Here is a 17,359-nt window from a genome sequence, read left to right on the forward strand (position 1 = left end):
AGCTCCGAGGTCACAAAATATGAATACAACGAAAAATAACTATATAAGCGACCCCGCATCTAGATGTGGATCTGCATGATTTGATCTCTTTCCTATTTCAATTCGATACGGACGTCTTAGACACATCATCATTACTGACAACAGATCAATGCGATCACGGACTTCCTTGACTTCAGTTGTGTTCACAGTATGTTCGTCGAGTACTGTACTGACTGATTTGTTTCATCCACCACGAAGAACAGTAATCGGATGACATGGGCAAGATCGGCTCCGGTCTACGGATTCAAGCTATCAAATGTCTATATCCTATACACTGCATAGCACCCATGCCCAGCAGTCTCAAAGAAGTAAGATGTGAATTGAAACTTAAGCTCATGTATCACACAGGACGAAAGAGAGGGGTAATGCATGGAGAGATGGTTTGATTAGCTTTAAATGATGTATGTTATCTTACAAATATCCTCCATGTCTTTCGCTCAATCATGCCATCATCTTGCAATTGCTTAATCACTAGTATAGACATATCCACCTGCTAATTATAGACTTTTGTTGATGATGGTGATGATGATTTGCCCTATGTACATTCTAGTAGAGCACATTATGGCTTAAGCCGTAGTGGTAGGTGTAGAAGGTGTTTTTGAGCTTTGATGAGGTTGAGCTTGAGAAGCTTGTCGTTGTTGTTTAGGTGGTCTATTCCCACCTTGTTGAGTTTGAGGGGTTGCGTCTCCATTAGGTCGAGGTGTATTTCGAGGCCCTATGAACAGTAAACGAATTAGCTGTTTCACGTATCATTTTCCTAGTAAAAAAAAACCAACTGACCAAGTCCACCACGTCCTCTACCATTTTGCCCTTGACCCTGACCTCTTCCTCTTCCACCGTCGCCTCTACTTCTCCCATTGAAATTACCCCTCCCTCTATTCGACTGAGGTGGCGCCTGTCTCCCAACCACTTGGAATCCATCTTCATCAATCGTAGGCTTTACTGGTGTCTTTGGACCCTGCGATTGACCTTGATTCCTCCCAGAGGGATTTCTTCCGCCCCTTCCTCTGTTCGTCCCTTGACCTCTGTTACCCTTCCCTTGGACCGGTATATCTTTAGGTTCGACAGCAGGTGGAGCAGGTACAGCATCGCTCTCAACGGCAGTCGGAGCATCTACTGCAGATTCGAATACGTGCGCATTGGCAAGTTCGTTCTCCTGTATCAGAGCTATGGCAGGTTCCTCGTCTTCGGTCGGTACAGTCGCTTCTTCGACTTGACCTTGAGGTTCAGTTTGTTGAGCAGGAGTCTGAGAGCCGCTTGGAGGAAGAGCGAATGCCTGTCTGATATGAGCAGCTTCGGTGGCTTCGTCGAGGTCTTCATCAGCTGCCCAGTCAAAGTTGGAGGAAGCGGTGAAAGGTGCAGGAGCGGATGGAGCAGGTTCGGTGTCGATGGGTGGTTGTGGGATGGTGGTTACTGGTTCTTGAGGTGGTTGAGAGCCAGAGGTCTGCGCGTTCATACGTCAGCTCATGATGGAATCAAGGGGTTGGACTGAACTCCTCCTTCAAAAGATTGGGCGACAGAGAAAAGAGACATACCTGATCAGCCCTCAAGCTAGGAACAATCTCAAACTCCTCTTCAGCTAATTCATCCTCTTGTAAGAAGTTCAAAGCTCCTTGACCTGCTGTCGTGGATCCGTTGACACTTGTGGGAGCAGGTGTGTCATCTTCCTCGCCGGCAACACCATTCACTAAGCCATTGACTGAGGGAGCTTTGGATACAGGTTCTTCCACCTCTGGTGCGGGTTGAGATTCTTCCAGATCCACTTCTTCAACTGCGCCGTTATCGGCAGGTTGCGAGTCAGGTGTGGCAAGAAGGGAAAGAAGATGATGGATGTGGTCATCTACCGAGAACGCATGTCAGCTTAGCTTTGAAGTACCGAAATTTGGGAGCTGTCTCATTAGATGAGGAGAGAAATACCACTCACTTTCTTCATCGTCCCCCGTTGAACCTCTCACCAAACCAGCGATTACCTCGCTACCTCTCTCGCCACCAGCGAGCAGATCGTCGTACATTCTCCCTACACGCAATACATCCGTAGCTTGAACTTCATCTTGGAGATTTGAGGGTAGATCGAGTCGAGCGAAGGTCAGGTGTTCATGGTCAGACGGTCGAGCAGGGTGAAGAAGTCGATGGAGACGTAGGAAGAGGGCAAGGGGTGATGAGAGGGATGTCTGAAGACGCAGATTCTGATATCAGTTCCGATACCAGAAAGCTATAAAACGGTTGCCAAGCGGCTTAATTGGGCGATATACAAGATATACCAAACTCACCTGTAAATCGGTCATCTTGCCCGCTACTGATCCTTCAGCTTCTTTTCTAGCTTGTTCCTTCATTTCTCTAATCTTTCCAGCTTGTTCCAGCTCGACGGGCTAGCAATTCAACGCATTTCGTCAGCATCGCACAGGGGACGAACCAGTGGGACTTTGGTTACAAGGAGCGCAGACAGATTAGACTCTCGACCCATTAGATCGATAAAATAGGACTTACCTCGACTTGCTTCAACAGATCTTCCAATTCTTTGTAAATGCTTTCCATAGTGGGCAGACTGCTTACAGCAGCTTTCTGATCGGCGTTGAGACTGTCTTGAGACTGTGAGGCATATCCTCTGAATCGTTGCTGAATGTGTGAAAGATAACGTCAGCTCGAGCACTTCTTTTCTTCCTCCTGAGTTCAAGACGATGGTAGCTAAGCTACCACGACTGAGCTGATGTATGATCCGCTAGACTCACGAGCTTTTTCGTCAACTGCCTCATCCTCTTAGCTATCACCTCTTCCACGGGACCTTTCTCTTTCCTCTCGCCGTTTATCGCGAGGACAGCCGACACTCCCTCATCTTTAGGTTGCACTGGTTCACTCGGAGAGGCAGACACCTCTTCGACCAAAGGTACAGCATCAGACTTGGCAGCTGCCTTCTTCCTATTCCGCTTGGGCTTGGTAGTGGAAGGTAAAGCTGCTCCGGGAACGGGAGTGGAGGAAGTTGAAGTTGAGGGTGGTTGAACTGACATGATGGTACAGGTGTTGTTCTGTTGGCGGTGTTGGAAATGTTGAGAGTCGGTTCTCGACTTGATCAGCTGACAGGATACTATAAGGTTATTTGAGCAAGTATGTATCAAGATGAAGATGGCTGCAAGATGATGCAGATACTACCAAGTTGATATTCGATTCTTGCATGTTCTCGTGGACTTTACGGTTCGTCCTTGATAGATAACCGATCCCGAGTCAAAGTGCCACCTGGTCAAAATGCCGTCATGGTGAGACTATTACCTGATCGGCGATTCATCCTGCACGAGTCCTCAATGTGGTAGACACGTGAGGGTGCATGTACCCGCAATAATATTAATCTCATGCTTCGCAAAGCACAAACGACATTAAGATATTTCAAGCTGAATCGTTGAAACATTCCTCAGATCAGTTGTACAAGATAGTCATCAACCAAGCTACAGACCAAACAAAAACAATGTCAAACTTCCAACTACCCCAGGGATTCAAGCCAGCCTCGGGCGGACCAAGCGGATCGAATAACGGCCCATCACCCGAAGAGAGAGAGGCAGCCGAGAACAGGGCGAGACAACAGGAGGAGATGAAGAGGACAATGATAGCTGCCATGTTGGAACCTTCTGCTCGTGAAAGATGTGAGTATCTTCTTATCAGCTGTATCTTAGTTCATGCGTCATCTTGTGTCAATAAATGACCTTAGCTGATATATCGGATCAATGTAGTATCTCGAATATCGCTCACTCGACCACAATTGGCAGCTCAGGTTGAAGATCTCCTGGTGAGGATGGGACAACAGGGTCAGATCAGGGGTCAGGTGACGGATGATGCTCTGAAGGGGTTGTTGGAGCAGGTGAGTCATCTTGATGAATCTATCAATCTTTTCTCTCCGCTAGGTCTCACGGTCAATCAAAGTTCATCTTTTGGTTTATCGACGCATATTGATGTTATGGTTGGTACAGGTGTCGAACCCACCTCCTAGCAAATCGAGTGCGCCCGCTGTATCCGCCGGAGGAAGGACGAAATCCTTAGGAGGCGGTATAACAGTGGGTCTCATCAGCTGTCTTTCCTTCGTGTACTTACTGATCACATCTTGTTGCTCAAATCAGATTCAACGTAAACGAGATGATTCCGACTCGGACGAATACGATTTATAGTCAGATGCTGGTCCTCTCAGACTGTAATCATTCAGACACAATGGTTAGCAGTGCAGAGAAGTGGTAGGAGACGAGGTATCATGTGCAGATTCCGGACAACGAATTTCCTTTCCTAAGTCTTTTGTACATCATATACCAATCATCATGTATATCCATTTATAATGCAAACGACCGTTACCATCATGCAGGAGTTCTAAGTGCACCGTTCCAGTGCAAGCGGGCAATGGACATCTCAAATATGCGATATCGAGATCAAGTAAAATGTGATATCCAGTGATCATCTGCATGCAAAGTGATACAAGCAAACCTCTCATTAAGACCCGCAATCCCACATAGATTTGTCCCCACGTCCCACTACTCCATCTATACGACAACAACCCAGACTCTGACGACGTTGTCTGAGAAACCAGCGAAGAGAGTTTGGCCATCGGCGGACCAGGCGAGAGAGGTGCATTCGGGTTTTCGGGCTTTGTCGGAGAGACCGTCAAAGTCTGGTCGGAGGTCATCGACGATTGATCTGTTGTGAGGTCATAGCATGAGCAATTGCCTTTCTTACTAAGTAGGACTAGGTAGAGAAAGAGTTGGCAAGAGGAAAGAGGGTAAAAAGAGGTTGGACTCACTTAGATTCAAGGTCGAAGATCTTGATGGAGGAGGAGGTAGCAGCACAGAGCCAGTATCGGTTAGGAGAGAATACCAAAGCGTTGACGACATCTCCGGCGTCGAGGGAGTAGAGGTGTTTGCCGTCGTTCAAGTCCCAGAGCATGGTGATACCGTCCTTACCACCTGAGGCGGAGAGGGATCCATCGGGAGAGACAGCGAGGGTGTTGATGTAACCGGTGTGACCGTAGTGGTTGGTCTTCAACTTGCACTTGGAGAGTTCCCAAACCTAAAACCAAAAAAAACATCCCAACCGAAGTCAGCACGATGCTCTTACTCAGTGACCAAGTTAAGTAAGAGGAAAGAAATAGTAATATTGGGGATAGATCAGAGATCTTGGTGGAAAAGATTGTCTCATCGGGTCTGTTTCACCCCTCTGAAGTAGCAAATATATAGATCGCATCATGTCGGGGTTGGAGCTGGAGTATGAAGATGAAGGTAAAGAAGGAGCGAGTGAAGTGTTCACTCACCTTGACGGTCTTGTCCCAACCGGCAGATACGATGACAGGGATAACGGGGTTAGGGGAGAATCGAACACATGAAACCCATTCGGAGTGACCATCTTCGGTGATGTTGAATTTACATTCACCGAGGGTGTTCCAGAGCTTGATGGTTCGGTCTCGAGAAGCGGAGACAATTTGTCGGTTGTCGGCGGAGAAAGAGACGCTGGGGGAGCAGGAGGGTCAGTACACTGCTGCTAATGGACATTTTCCCTCAATTCAGACTAGTCTCAACCTCGACCATCTAGGTGTGTGATGCTCGAGATGTCCAGCAGTCGAGCTAAGATCCTGAAAACCCTTGCTGCAGCTGCGATTCTCCTTCTCTACAACTTTTTCCTCCAGATATTATCCATCTGCCCACTCCTTTGTCCTGGGCATTGCATGGTACCATCAACAGAAAACCCCGACTCACGAAAGAACATCACCAGTGTGTCCAACGAATTTTCTAGTGGTCAAACCAGTGTTCAAGTCCCATAATCTGAGGGTGTGGTCCCACGATGAGGAGAGGGCGAATTGACCGTCAGAAGAAATGACCACATCAGATACAAAGTGGTTGTGACCGTGGAGGATCTTCTTGGGGAAACCGAATGAACCGTCATCCCTTGTGAGTTGCCAGACGATGATGGTCTTGTCTATACACCCAGAAATAACAATCAAGTCAGCATAACCGCCCTTCTCTTCTCCAATCTCCCTTTTCTTTCCTACATAAGACCAAGACCAGGACCAAAAGCTAAAAGCCAAACCCACCCCTGGAAGCGGTCAAGATCATGTCTGGGTTTTCACTGGAAGTAGCGATGGCGGTGATCCAGCCAGAGTGGCCGGCGAGGGTACCCTTGAATACGAGAGGCTCAGCCATTTTGATGTCTATGATGATATGTGATCTTTTTTTAAGAGAGAGTGAGCAACAAGCAAGATGTATGACCGAATTAGAGGTTTTCGACAATCGTCGTGTGGTGGAGACTGCTTGAGAGTGTGTATGGATGGTGAAAGACGAAAACTGAGCAAAGTCAGGGCCATGCACTTTTTTGGTCAACTTTCGCCACATTTACCAAAAATGTCGATCAAAGATGCAAACGCCGTATTCCCGAGTGATCGAGTGACAAGGCAAGGCGGTGGAGGTGGTCCACTTGATCTCCTTTCATGGAGTTGGTCTCAACAACCAGTCCACACACATCGAGACAAAAATGATCTTCTACCCTCTTTTGATGATTGTTTCAACGCTGCGTCAAACATGCTTTATCGCTGAAGATGGCTCTTCATTGCCGCCCACACTTCGTTCACTGAATCTCATAGAGTCAAATCAGAATGGACCGTTCGAATACTGACACCCAAGATGGAGACACGAGGGCAAGCACTGCAACTGAGGGACCAGGAGCACCCATGACGGTTTCCCTAGACAATACAACACGAGGATCAAATATAAGGCGCACCATCCAAGCTGATACATCCGTAATGTCTCGACCAGACCCATCATACTTCAATAGGGATGATCAACCCAAAACCTCATGCGGAGGAATGACTATGGAAGCACCGACGGATCGTACGGATCCAACCGAGCAACACCTCACAGGACCCGATACGGACTCTCACTCACAAGATCGATCAAGGCGACACAACCACAGTGAAAATGTACTGGGGATATCAGGGTGTTTGGGGATGACTGTCCTGGGTGCTGTTGTGTGTTGCAAAGGGCTCAAATACGCTGGTCAGGCGGCGTTGATCTGTTGTTGTCTGACGGGTCGTTGTGTCGGGAGATGCTGTACTTGTCAGGACCCTTGTGAAGACTTGTGTGTATTGGGATGATGCCTGATGCAGCAATCATTGAAGTACAACCTCTGACGCGGTCAATTCTAATGAAAGTCTCGCTCGACCTAGGGATGTAGTACAGGAAACAATCTGCGACAGCACCCACTTCGTGACGAGGTTAAGACACTTTAGCTGGATTTTGAGAATTTCGTTGATCAGCGCTCAACCATTGTCACATGAAAGTGGCTTACTATCTTATCGGATATACAAATCTACATACTTCTTCTTCAGTGTCCCAATCAATATATCTTTGAAGAACGTGAGTTCCTCTTCCCTCAGATCCAACCAGGTAGAATGTACATCGACCTTCCCCTTTCTCCCAATATAGTCTTTCCATGTGCCACGTGGATGGGTTGTTGGAGGTGGTCAACCTCCTTTCAATGCATATGTCTCAAAAAGCAGCTCATGACGTGCGTGTAAAAAAACCCTTTGTTGTCCATAAAGCGTTACACATTCGAGCGCAGCTAGACCTTAGTCTGAGGCATGTCTCCTGACTGTGGATATATATAGCAATTCAGTCTTGATATATCTCCTCTATCTGACCGTTGTCTTGTTCATCATCCCCTCCACAGGTTTCGCATATCTCAGTCAACTATGAGCACTGTTGACAACAAAACCAGAGCAGCTCGGGCCGACAGTACTGTTCATACAGACAGAGGCGACCAAGAGGTTAAGAGCCTTCCCACTACCAACAACGATCAACCTGCGGGCGAAGAGTCCATTGTAGGCACCCAAATGCAAGAAATCCCTGCTTCTCAAGCTGAGGTAGCTACATCGTGTGGAGAAACAACCCTCACCAATGGCGGAAGACAACCTATGGCCTACAAACAGCAGGATCAGTCTACATACCGCACAGGGGAAGACCGAGATTGGTATAATGATTATCGTATCAAAGTCGATCCATCCAATGGACGATCGAGGCTCTCGAGAGCATGCGAGTCGTGCTGGGTCAGTATGAGTGATTGCTTGATGATTGCTCTAAGAAGTTGTCTGAATCCCGTGTGCGGTTGCGTGGGCGGATGTTGCTGTTGTGGAGTAAGTAGGAAGAGTAATACCTTTATATGAAGTAGCCAGCAAGAGTCGGGGTATTGATATGGATTCGAGCGTCAACGATCTTTCAGTCATGCTGCAGATTAATGCAACTCGTTCATTTGATCTCCTTGATTTAGCTTGGTACATCCATAACGGAGCTGTCAGCCTGCAATTGACCCCAGCGCCTTTTTTTTCTCTCGTCCATGAGAACTCACCCAGTGTGACGTCTGTCTCGACACGATGCAGGTGCAGCATCGACCGGAGCTTCCGGGATCGTCATCCATACATGACTGTACAGAGCGTATGCACAAGTTCAGCTCCATTCATAAAGCCCCTGATTTATCAGACGTCATATCCAAAATCCTCTGGTGAAGACGAAACATCATTGCACAACAAAAGATCCGTTGCCTTCCTTTGAATGGAGGCACAGACGTCTTCTTGCAGTCACAGGGGATATATAATCCAGTCACTTACATGACATCCGTCAGTCTAGGTGTGTCCACGTCCGTCATCTGGCCCGCAAGTAAATTTTCGATCAGCTCCTTCGACATCTTCATTTATCCTCTCTGTTCTCTCACGATGAATGACTCAGATAGCATCACCAGAGATGTGTCCAATTCGAATTCAAGGGATGCTGATACGAAAGCGACTATCGAAAGTTTGCGAGACAAGGTGGAGCCTTCGCCCACCATGGACCTTATCAGAAGGAATGCAACACACGATATCAACAGTAATCCTGCCATCGTGTCTAACCAGACCAGGCGCCACACATCCTAGGTCCGGGTCAGCAGCTGGCTGGGACCGACAGACCATCACCTCCTGGAGCGGAGCCACAGCCATACCATCGAATGAAGGTACAGGGCAAAATACGGACTACACTTACCACTCACATGGGGACGTCGGCTCAGGGCGCCAACGAGAGCGAAATACGGACAACGGCAGTCTCTGGGGGATCCCCACTTGCCCATTGATCACTGTGGTGGCGGTCGGATCATGCTTGAAGGGTGTCAAGAACGCATGTAAAGCTGCTATCGCATGTCCCATCATTACATGCTGTCTTGCGGGCAAATGTCTTGGATGTGGTATGTGTGATAGTTGTGACCCATTGGGCTGAAAAAACAGATGGTAAATATGTTGCGTTGCTAGTTTTCTAAGAAGATATCTTAGTAGCTATATTGGTTTCATGGGCATGCATGGTGTGGAGAACGAATAGGTTCCCTGTGTACTTTGAATGGACTCACTCATCGCCGGGGTCCAGGCTCAAAAATTCCAGCAAGAACAGCATAGCACACAGCACCACCCGAAAGACTTGCTGGAGCGACTAATTATGCAAGCTACAGTACAGATATGCCTGAACGAGAATGGAAGACAGGCTCGTGCTTTAGCTATCTTACTAATCACCAAGAGCTGATATCTAGGCTGAATGACTTGAAGTTTTCCTTACTATATGAAGAAGTAATACAGCTACTTGTCTTCTGGTAAATAATCTGATAATTTGCATGAATTCAATACACGAAACTGGTTTACAATCAATTCTTCTATATGCTCCTACACATAGGGCCAGACAACAACCAACTCATACTTTACCTCGATCGACAGTCCTGTTTCTCACTCCAACTTCTCCCTTCCGACCACCTCCCACTTCTCCGCAGTCCCAACACAGCTGACGATGGCTATCTCTCCTACTTCCAACTTCCCCATATCCCCTATTTTCTCATTTGCAATTTTCGCAATTTCATCTCTCCTCTTAGGACTGACTCCACCGTAGAACAAGCTCAGATGAGGGAAATATTCAGGTAAGTTCTTGAGGCTAAACACATTTTCGACCTCTTCCCGAAGAGTTAAGAGCGCTTCGTTGGCGGTACTGACAGGTGATAGGACCGATTGATAGTATTTCTCACCCTTTTGAGCTGGACCGAGATCTACCGTAAATTTCTCGAGGGAATGCTTGGACGAAGTAGCCTTGATAGCTTCCTTCAGACTTGAATGAATATCGGACAGTCTTGTCGATAGAGGGATAGGATGGATGAGGGTTATATGGGGTGAAAAGATGGGCGAAGGGAGTTCGAGGGAAGCGAGGTCATTGATCAAGTTTTGAAATTTCTCTCGTTGTTCGGGTACAGTAGGTACCAGCCATAGTGCGTATGCTTTGCAGAGATATTAGGTCAGTGAAACTTGAGCCTATGAGGTGTGGAGAGCGGACTCGACTTACCAGCAAGAGGGGGAGCAGCAGGGTCTTTAGTTGCGTCTGTCATTTTGCGCGTGTGAATACGAAATACGATGGATACGAGCTGGAGTGGAGGGCTCTGCGCCGGATACGATTGATTGCGCTGAACAAAAGTGGTTCCGTATCTCCTCAATATATCAACCAGATGAAAGTTGTAACTCGACGATCTGATGGGAAGAATGCTAAACACAATGATTCTTTCCTTTGTGCTTCTCAATCACAAATTCCATTCGCACTTGCTTTGTTTCTCATTTTGACGTCAGCATCGTCATCGATAAGATCTTAGTGCTATCATGATTAGATCGGCAACCTCCGCCTCACCCTGGAACGATCTCCGGTCGGATTGATTTTCCAATGGATGTACGAAACACAATGTACAAATATACAAGACATGGTATAACAGTGCGCTACAAATCTAGTCATACATCCGGATGGTATCTGCTTCCGTATAAATTTCCGATGACCTCTGCGTAAACGTTTGCCTCATCTCAGTCCGCCTACTCTACCCGCGAGGTTGAGCCAAGCGACGATCCTCCAGGCCACCGCGATCGCTACCATTATACCCATGTATCTAGCTGTATTGAGATCTCTCCATCCGAAGAGAGCCAGTCTTGAAGCTATCTTAGCTAGGCTCTGCTACACGGTTGGTGGTGTGACTTACAATTGCTCTCCACTCTGCGCTACACATGCTCCTGAAGATATCTCGTCAGGTGTACATTCGAATACCAATCCGACAGACTCGTTGATGATCTGAATACGGGTAGCCGCTGTGAAGGAATCATGTCAGTCGAACCTTGCTATCGATGTCAAGGGGATGACTCACCTTTGACACAAGTACCCCAGGCCAGCTACGGCAGAGCGATTAGTCTTAGCAAGTACCACCACCAGATACCCAATAGTCGAGAAATGACACTTACCCCAGCTAGCCAAGTAGGCACACTCAACGAAATTACACCACTGACTTGACCGATCATAGATAAGATAGTCGAAACAACACTGCCATAAGACATGTCAGCGGATATTAGAGACAATTCTGTCGTTCCTTATTTGGTAGCATGACTTACGTGACGGTCAGACCCTCAGTTTGGATCCAAATCCCAAAGATCATAGCGAAACTTTCACCCATATTGACCATCGCCCAAATGGTAATCGCGAATTCGAAATAAATCCTAACAGAGGTTTGCATGCCTACACCGATGTTCATCTGTCGTGATAGGATTATCAGCTTCTCCATCGAGCTTCAACGGCTGATATAGAGGTACAGTGTATACTCACGATAGCTGCATATCCGAACCCTCCAGCAAGCTCAAATCCAAGCTCTACCAAGGTATACGTGATGACAAAAGTAGCAGGGGAATATCGAGCGCTTGATTTCGCTTCGTGTAGATACAAATTCCTATCGGCAGGAAAGATGGCCATGGCATTGAGGAGACCGACAAAAGCGATAGCAGAGGTTGATTCAATGGTTATACCAATACGATCTTGTGCACCTGCGAACCCATCATCAATATGAGCTGAGCGTTATATGATCGCAAAGCACAACATCAAGCTTTAGATCGGAGACATTCGATCACTCACCTGAAGGCCCGTGGTTCAACCTTTGAAAAAACAAGATAAACATAGCCCCCAATAACGGAGTCTGTACCAATCTATTGAAAAACACATCTTTCCTCCTCCAGAGATTCTTCCAATGCCGTTCAAGCACAACGGGCAGTGCGACTCTCATTGAGGTGGTGCCGCCTCCTTTCGACAGTACTTTTGAGGTGTTCCTCTTCTCCGATTCCTCTCCGTTCTCCTCAGTGGATCGAGAGGACCATTGTGAAGTTAGGCCCCTTACTCGGGAGAGAGACGATTCGTACCCTTGTGGACGAGGATCAACCGATACCAGGTCGAGGAGGTGGTCGGCGGGGTTGAAGAATTCGGATGGCATTGGATGACCGATTGATGTGAAGTATTCGACAGCCTCGGATCGTTTGCCGTTGAACTGAGACCATTCCAGATCAGTATTGTGAGGTTGAGGGATCGGAAATGCTGGCAGACCCACCGCTACGACACCTCCCTTAGCTAACAGAGTAACATTGTCTGCCAGTTTCCAGATGTCACTTCGAGGCTGATGTATGGTAGCTGGACGAAACTGAATCAGCTATCGTTCGTCCGCAACACACTCCATACGAAACAGTAAATTAACACACCAATAACCGTCCTTCCAGTAGCAGCGATATCTCGAAGTACCTGCATAACGCTTAGAGCTATACTCGCATCAAGGCCAGAGGTTCTACCGATAATGCACACAACATTTCGTAAACACATGACCGTGATGTATCACAGCACAACACAGCAGGATCACTCACGGCTCATCGACCACCAAAACAGCCGGATCATTGATCACTACCCCCTCAATCACCCATCAGCTATCGAGCATCATCTGGTAGAAGCTCAAGCTCAGCTCACTCTGAACCGCCAAACTCAGCCTCCTTTTCTCACCCCCGCTAATCCCCTTTAACAACTGCCCACCAACAGGCAAATCCGCACAATCCTTCAGACCCAACATCCTCAGGACCGTCTCAGCTCTGGCAATCTTCTGCTTTCTAGGCATCTTATCGGGTAATCTCAGTATAGCGGCGTATGTAAGTGTTTCTCTGACAGTCAAGGAGGGTAGGTGCCAATCGTCATCTTGCTCTACAAAGGCGACGTTCGATTGAGATGCTTGGGAAGCTAATTCGCCTGCAAAGAGGAGGGAACCGGATTGTGTGAAGCGAGATAGAGGACCGGGGTTGAGGGAACGTCCTGCGATGAGCTGTAATAGGGTTGACTGAATGTGTATTATTAGCTCAGCTCTGATCGCAGTGGCCTCGGATGCGCTAGCTCACTTTTCCAGCACCTGATGGACCTAAAATGGCGGAGATCTCGCCAGCTGTGTCATGCATCACATTAGCTGGATTTTCCACTTGGCTATCTTCCAGTAGTACATACCAGGGAAATTGACAGAGACGTCATTGAGAATAATCTTATTCTTATCTTTCACTGCTCCTCGGCCCTTTCTCTCCCAGGTCAAAGTGAGGTTATTAACCTGATGTGATAAGCGATGGTCTTGTAAGTCTCAATACGGAGCGATCTGTCTGATAAGCGAAGCATGGCTTACGGAAACATCAATTTTGTCCCTTGTCATGTGACTCTCCATCACATCGGTCCCTTTTCCTCTATTATGACTTTCGATCTCGGAAGCGTGCTACGACCAGAAATCAGATCAGCTCATGTCAGGTTATGTCCCAAAGTCGCGACTCACTTTGACACCTCCAGCAGGGTAAATCCAAAGGATGAAGCAAGCAAGCGCGTACTCTACCACCGTTACTCCTATAAGTCCTCCGAACCATGCTCCGATATTGATCGACGCATCGAATCTAAGCCCATTGAGTACATTGTTCCCGTCGCACTGCGAGAACGAGTCACATGGTAACTCAGCATCGATGTTCAGGAAGAGCATAAACGCGCCCAGACATACCTGATTGAGATTGGCAGCTGAATCTTGGGGGCAATCGAACAAACGATCTTTGAACTGGGTCGTTGCAATTATACCTGTATGGGTTCTCGATTTAATGGTTCAATCTCCACAAAAGGGCAGGAGGTCTCTTACGGAACGAATAGAAATATGGACTGAGCCATCTTATCCAAGCCACATAGGCTGGCACATGTGTGCTGAACGTGTCGCGTTAGTGCCAATTCTGTGTTACTACCCTCACATCGAATGTTTACTTACACGATGAAACCGGAACTCATGCTGTGGGATTGGCATTAGCAGCTATTTGAACTCGATTCCCTTGTCCCCAATGCACTTACATCATAAATAGATTAAAAGCGTTGCCTACCAACGAGGCAGCGGAGAAAGATCTCAGAAGGGATGCCTAATATTTATGTGATCGATAAGCGCCAGATAAGGATCAGAAAAGGCATATGGCTTACTGAGACCAGTGACAATCCTTGAGTAGCAAATTGAACCAAAATAGTCTATTCTCGTCATCAGTACGCTGCGACCCGATATCCTGCGACGAAGTCCTCACCGAAGCGATCGAAGTGAATAATCTGGCAGCTAGATCTTCCGTCCGTAATCTTGAGATAAAATATACTAATACAACATAAATGGTAGGAGACAGTATGCTGGGTAAGAGATATGAGATGAAATCTGATATTATATATGGTGTAACGTCCTGTTGTGAATGGACATCAGCTTTTATGGTATAGATTCTATGAGACCAAACTTACGTATAATCGATCCTGGATGGTAGAAAAGAATTATCAGGATCATCCATTGCCAGTAAGCTATCTTTACTCACCTCTCGTTCACGGTCGAATATGACCAAATCGGTACAGAACTTGTATATCCCTATGTAACGATTCATCAGTCGTCTATATTGGCTCATGAGAGGGTAGTATCAGAACCCACAAAACACTTGCTGTAGATAGAAAACACCAGGGATCAACTGGAAACTCAAATTTTTCAAACTCTGAATGCCAGTTGGTGTCTGGACCATGTGCAATCGCAAGATCAGCTTATCAGATTAATAGTCATTTCCTGATGTAGAAAAGGGGAAGATCACCCACCTCTGGTAACCTATAATAAGTTACACCGATTATAACACCCAGCACAATGGCCTGCACCAAGAATCCAACCAACTGAGGTACATTCCTATAGACGTTCCTATGAGCTCTAGCAGTGAGAACAGCAGTCTGTTTCCATAATCCCGGTCTCTTCTCATCTCTTGCGTCTACTGGCGATTGTCCTTTCTCCATATCTGTAGTTGCGACATCTTGATTCTGGTTGGTACCGTCGATCGCCGAGATTGACGAATCTATCGAAGTTTTGGATAGTCTATTATCGAATTGATCAGGTGATCTCGATCGCCAAGCATCCACCAAGGTTGTCACTCGGGCTCGCGAGCTTTCTTCATTTTCAGAATTTCGATTATCGACTGTCGAGATATCTATCAGGAAATCTACAAGTACCATCCTCGTCAATATCATTCTGTGATGATCCGCTGCTGGAAAATACTGATATTTACCTAATGGGTTGACACCCTTCTCTACGTGTTCGCCTAACCCTCCGAACCATCCTAGACAATCGCTCCTTAAGCCGGAATAGACTATTTCGCCTTTGGACAGTAATGCTATACGATCGAATATGTCGAAAGCGTCTGATCGGGGGGCGTGAATCGACAAGATGATAGTTCTGCCACGACGAGCGAGATGGGACAGAGTGAGAAGGAGGAGGTAGGATGTAAAGGCGTCTGTGAATGATAATTATGATTGAGTTAAATTTCCGGTCAACAACATATACTATCGAGCTAGATTGATATGCTTGATGAAGGATAGATGACAAGTTGACCCACCGAGCCCAGAAGTCGGTTCCTATCAGTAATGCAATCCATGGGTCAGCTCATAAGCGAAAGAAGCATTCATGTACTACAGATGACCTTACATCAAGTATCAACACGCTAGGAAGAGTAACCAGAACGCAGCCGATCGACAACCGCCTAGTCAAAATGTTTTTTGTGAATTTGAGTCCCTCGCTTTCGTTGGTCTCACACTGACCTCTTCTCACCACCTGATATACCTTTCCGCAAAGGTCCTCCAACGACCGTATCCGCCGCATCTCTCAACCCAAGCTCATCTATCGTCTGATCTACGATATGCGTTATAGTCTCGTTGGAAAGGGAAGTGGGTAATCGAAGTTTGGCAGCCTATCCCAGCATCAATATTGGATCGTCAGCCTCGTAAGCACATAAATAAAGGAGAAAAGCAGGTCACGCACGTATGTCAAAGTTTCTCGAACTACCATGAAACCGTATCAGTGCGTCATTCTTGCTGAACAGCTCAAACCGAGAAGGTGGATCTAGACATACCAGTCAAGCATTCTACCAGATAATCCTGTTGTCTCACAAAACCTATTCTTCTCTTCACCTCGCCCTTGCTCAGTTTCTTACCTCTCACGGCTGTCTGTGCCGTCGAGGTCTGGGGAGTAGCGGCATAATACGCTACTTGACCTGATTGGGTGGGCAGGCCAGATAATCGATGGGCTATAGCGTTGAGCAGTGTTGTCTTTCCAGAACCTGAACCACCAAGACTGTCAAATGATGAAGAGTAAGCCATTGAAAGTGCGATAGAAACGGGCATGAGTCCACAGAACCGCACACTCACATAGCTAATACCTCCCCACTACGACACTCGCACCCTACATCTTTTAAGATCCACTTCTTTCTTGGTTTCTCCTCTCCTATTGCAGCAGGTTTCTCTTTACTGAGGAATTTTGGTATCCAACTAGAACAAGGTGTTCGATCAGTAGCTCGTCTACAAATGTCAGTCATCCCACGCGGGTAGAACAAGGACCTACGGTATAACCTTCTTATCCGGTACACCTATCGTCAAGCCCTCTACGGAAAGATGGAAAGGTAATGGTGGAGGCAAGTTGAGTAGAGCATTGACGTCGTTCGATTGAGTAGTAACTAAGTCATGATACGAAGGCAGAGCTTGGAGTTCATGATTCTCAGGTGATGAGTCTTGATTGATGTTGGAGTTGGGAGCAGCAGGGAAGGAGGACGTCCGATCTGGTATAATGGGTCCATCGACATTCTGTCGAGCTGACGATGATCCCGACTCCTTGCTGGTATCAATCTCAGCCTTGTGGGACAACTGCAGTGTCCGCTGCTCTCCTTCTGCTAACAAGGTAGATTCTTGATTTTTCAATTTTGCGTTCTCTTTGTCCTGCGCCCTCTCTAGATTGGAGTCCGATTTCTCCCCTATCCTCGAGCTACTTCCCGCGTTGTGCGAGCTTGACTGACCTATAGGAGGGCCCAAGACCGGTATCTGCATCCTCGGAGGCCCAGCGATTCCAGTATCATGCTTGTCGAAGTCTGCATCATGGTGATTCGACATCTCGTTCCAAAGCTGCTAAT

General features: G+C 47.1%; 5 protein-coding genes across 5 annotated transcripts; 1 reads left to right on the forward strand and 4 right to left on the reverse strand.

The window, feature by feature from the left end:
• Nucleotides 1-605: 605 nt before the first annotated feature.
• On the reverse strand, nucleotides 606-3,044 carry I302_101838 (uncharacterized protein; the record flags this gene model as incomplete). Its single annotated transcript, XM_019187217.1, has 7 exons — nucleotides 606-754; nucleotides 820-1,483; nucleotides 1,575-1,879; nucleotides 1,964-2,210; nucleotides 2,310-2,408; nucleotides 2,527-2,655; nucleotides 2,769-3,044. The coding sequence occupies 7 exons, from the start codon at nucleotides 3,042-3,044 to the stop codon at nucleotides 606-608; spliced, it is 1,869 nt and encodes a 622-aa protein (XP_019050095.1).
• Nucleotides 3,045-3,496: 452 nt separating this feature from the next.
• I302_101839 (uncharacterized protein) lies at nucleotides 3,497-4,190 on the forward strand (the record flags this gene model as incomplete). Its single annotated transcript, XM_019187218.1, has 4 exons — nucleotides 3,497-3,671; nucleotides 3,759-3,886; nucleotides 3,996-4,079; nucleotides 4,143-4,190. 4 exons carry the CDS (start codon nucleotides 3,497-3,499, stop codon nucleotides 4,188-4,190), a joined length of 435 nt encoding a protein of 144 aa, XP_019050096.1.
• Nucleotides 4,191-4,553: 363 nt separating this feature from the next.
• Nucleotides 4,554-6,203, reverse strand: I302_101840 (40S ribosomal protein RACK1; the record flags this gene model as incomplete). Its single annotated transcript, XM_019187219.1, has 5 exons — nucleotides 4,554-4,707; nucleotides 4,811-5,076; nucleotides 5,318-5,513; nucleotides 5,760-5,979; nucleotides 6,095-6,203. The coding sequence occupies 5 exons, from the start codon at nucleotides 6,201-6,203 to the stop codon at nucleotides 4,554-4,556; spliced, it is 945 nt and encodes a 314-aa protein (XP_019050097.1).
• A 3,590-nt stretch (nucleotides 6,204-9,793) lies between these two features.
• I302_101841 (uncharacterized protein) lies at nucleotides 9,794-10,440 on the reverse strand (the record flags this gene model as incomplete). Its single annotated transcript, XM_019187221.1, has 2 exons — nucleotides 9,794-10,332; nucleotides 10,398-10,440. 2 exons carry the CDS (start codon nucleotides 10,438-10,440, stop codon nucleotides 9,794-9,796), a joined length of 582 nt encoding a protein of 193 aa, XP_019050099.1.
• A 455-nt stretch (nucleotides 10,441-10,895) lies between these two features.
• Nucleotides 10,896-17,276, reverse strand: I302_101842 (uncharacterized protein; the record flags this gene model as incomplete). Its single annotated transcript, XM_019187222.1, has 32 exons — nucleotides 10,896-11,022; nucleotides 11,074-11,179; nucleotides 11,236-11,260; nucleotides 11,330-11,408; nucleotides 11,477-11,616; nucleotides 11,688-11,902; nucleotides 11,991-12,396; nucleotides 12,457-12,536; nucleotides 12,605-12,687; nucleotides 12,764-12,800; nucleotides 12,864-13,224; nucleotides 13,283-13,326; nucleotides 13,386-13,482; nucleotides 13,555-13,641; nucleotides 13,699-13,845; nucleotides 13,915-13,988; nucleotides 14,047-14,108; nucleotides 14,170-14,190; nucleotides 14,250-14,314; nucleotides 14,373-14,417; nucleotides 14,471-14,617; nucleotides 14,744-14,793; nucleotides 14,854-14,932; nucleotides 15,012-15,403; nucleotides 15,470-15,694; nucleotides 15,797-15,815; nucleotides 15,886-15,940; nucleotides 15,999-16,147; nucleotides 16,219-16,238; nucleotides 16,310-16,530; nucleotides 16,605-16,724; nucleotides 16,798-17,276. The coding sequence occupies 32 exons, from the start codon at nucleotides 17,274-17,276 to the stop codon at nucleotides 10,896-10,898; spliced, it is 4,257 nt and encodes a 1,418-aa protein (XP_019050100.1).
• Nucleotides 17,277-17,359: the final 83 nt, after the last annotated feature.

This window comes from Kwoniella bestiolae, chromosome 1, assembly GCF_000512585.2.
Source record: "Kwoniella bestiolae CBS 10118 chromosome 1, complete sequence".
NCBI classification, from domain to species: Eukaryota; Fungi; Basidiomycota; class Tremellomycetes; order Tremellales; family Cryptococcaceae; genus Kwoniella; species Kwoniella bestiolae.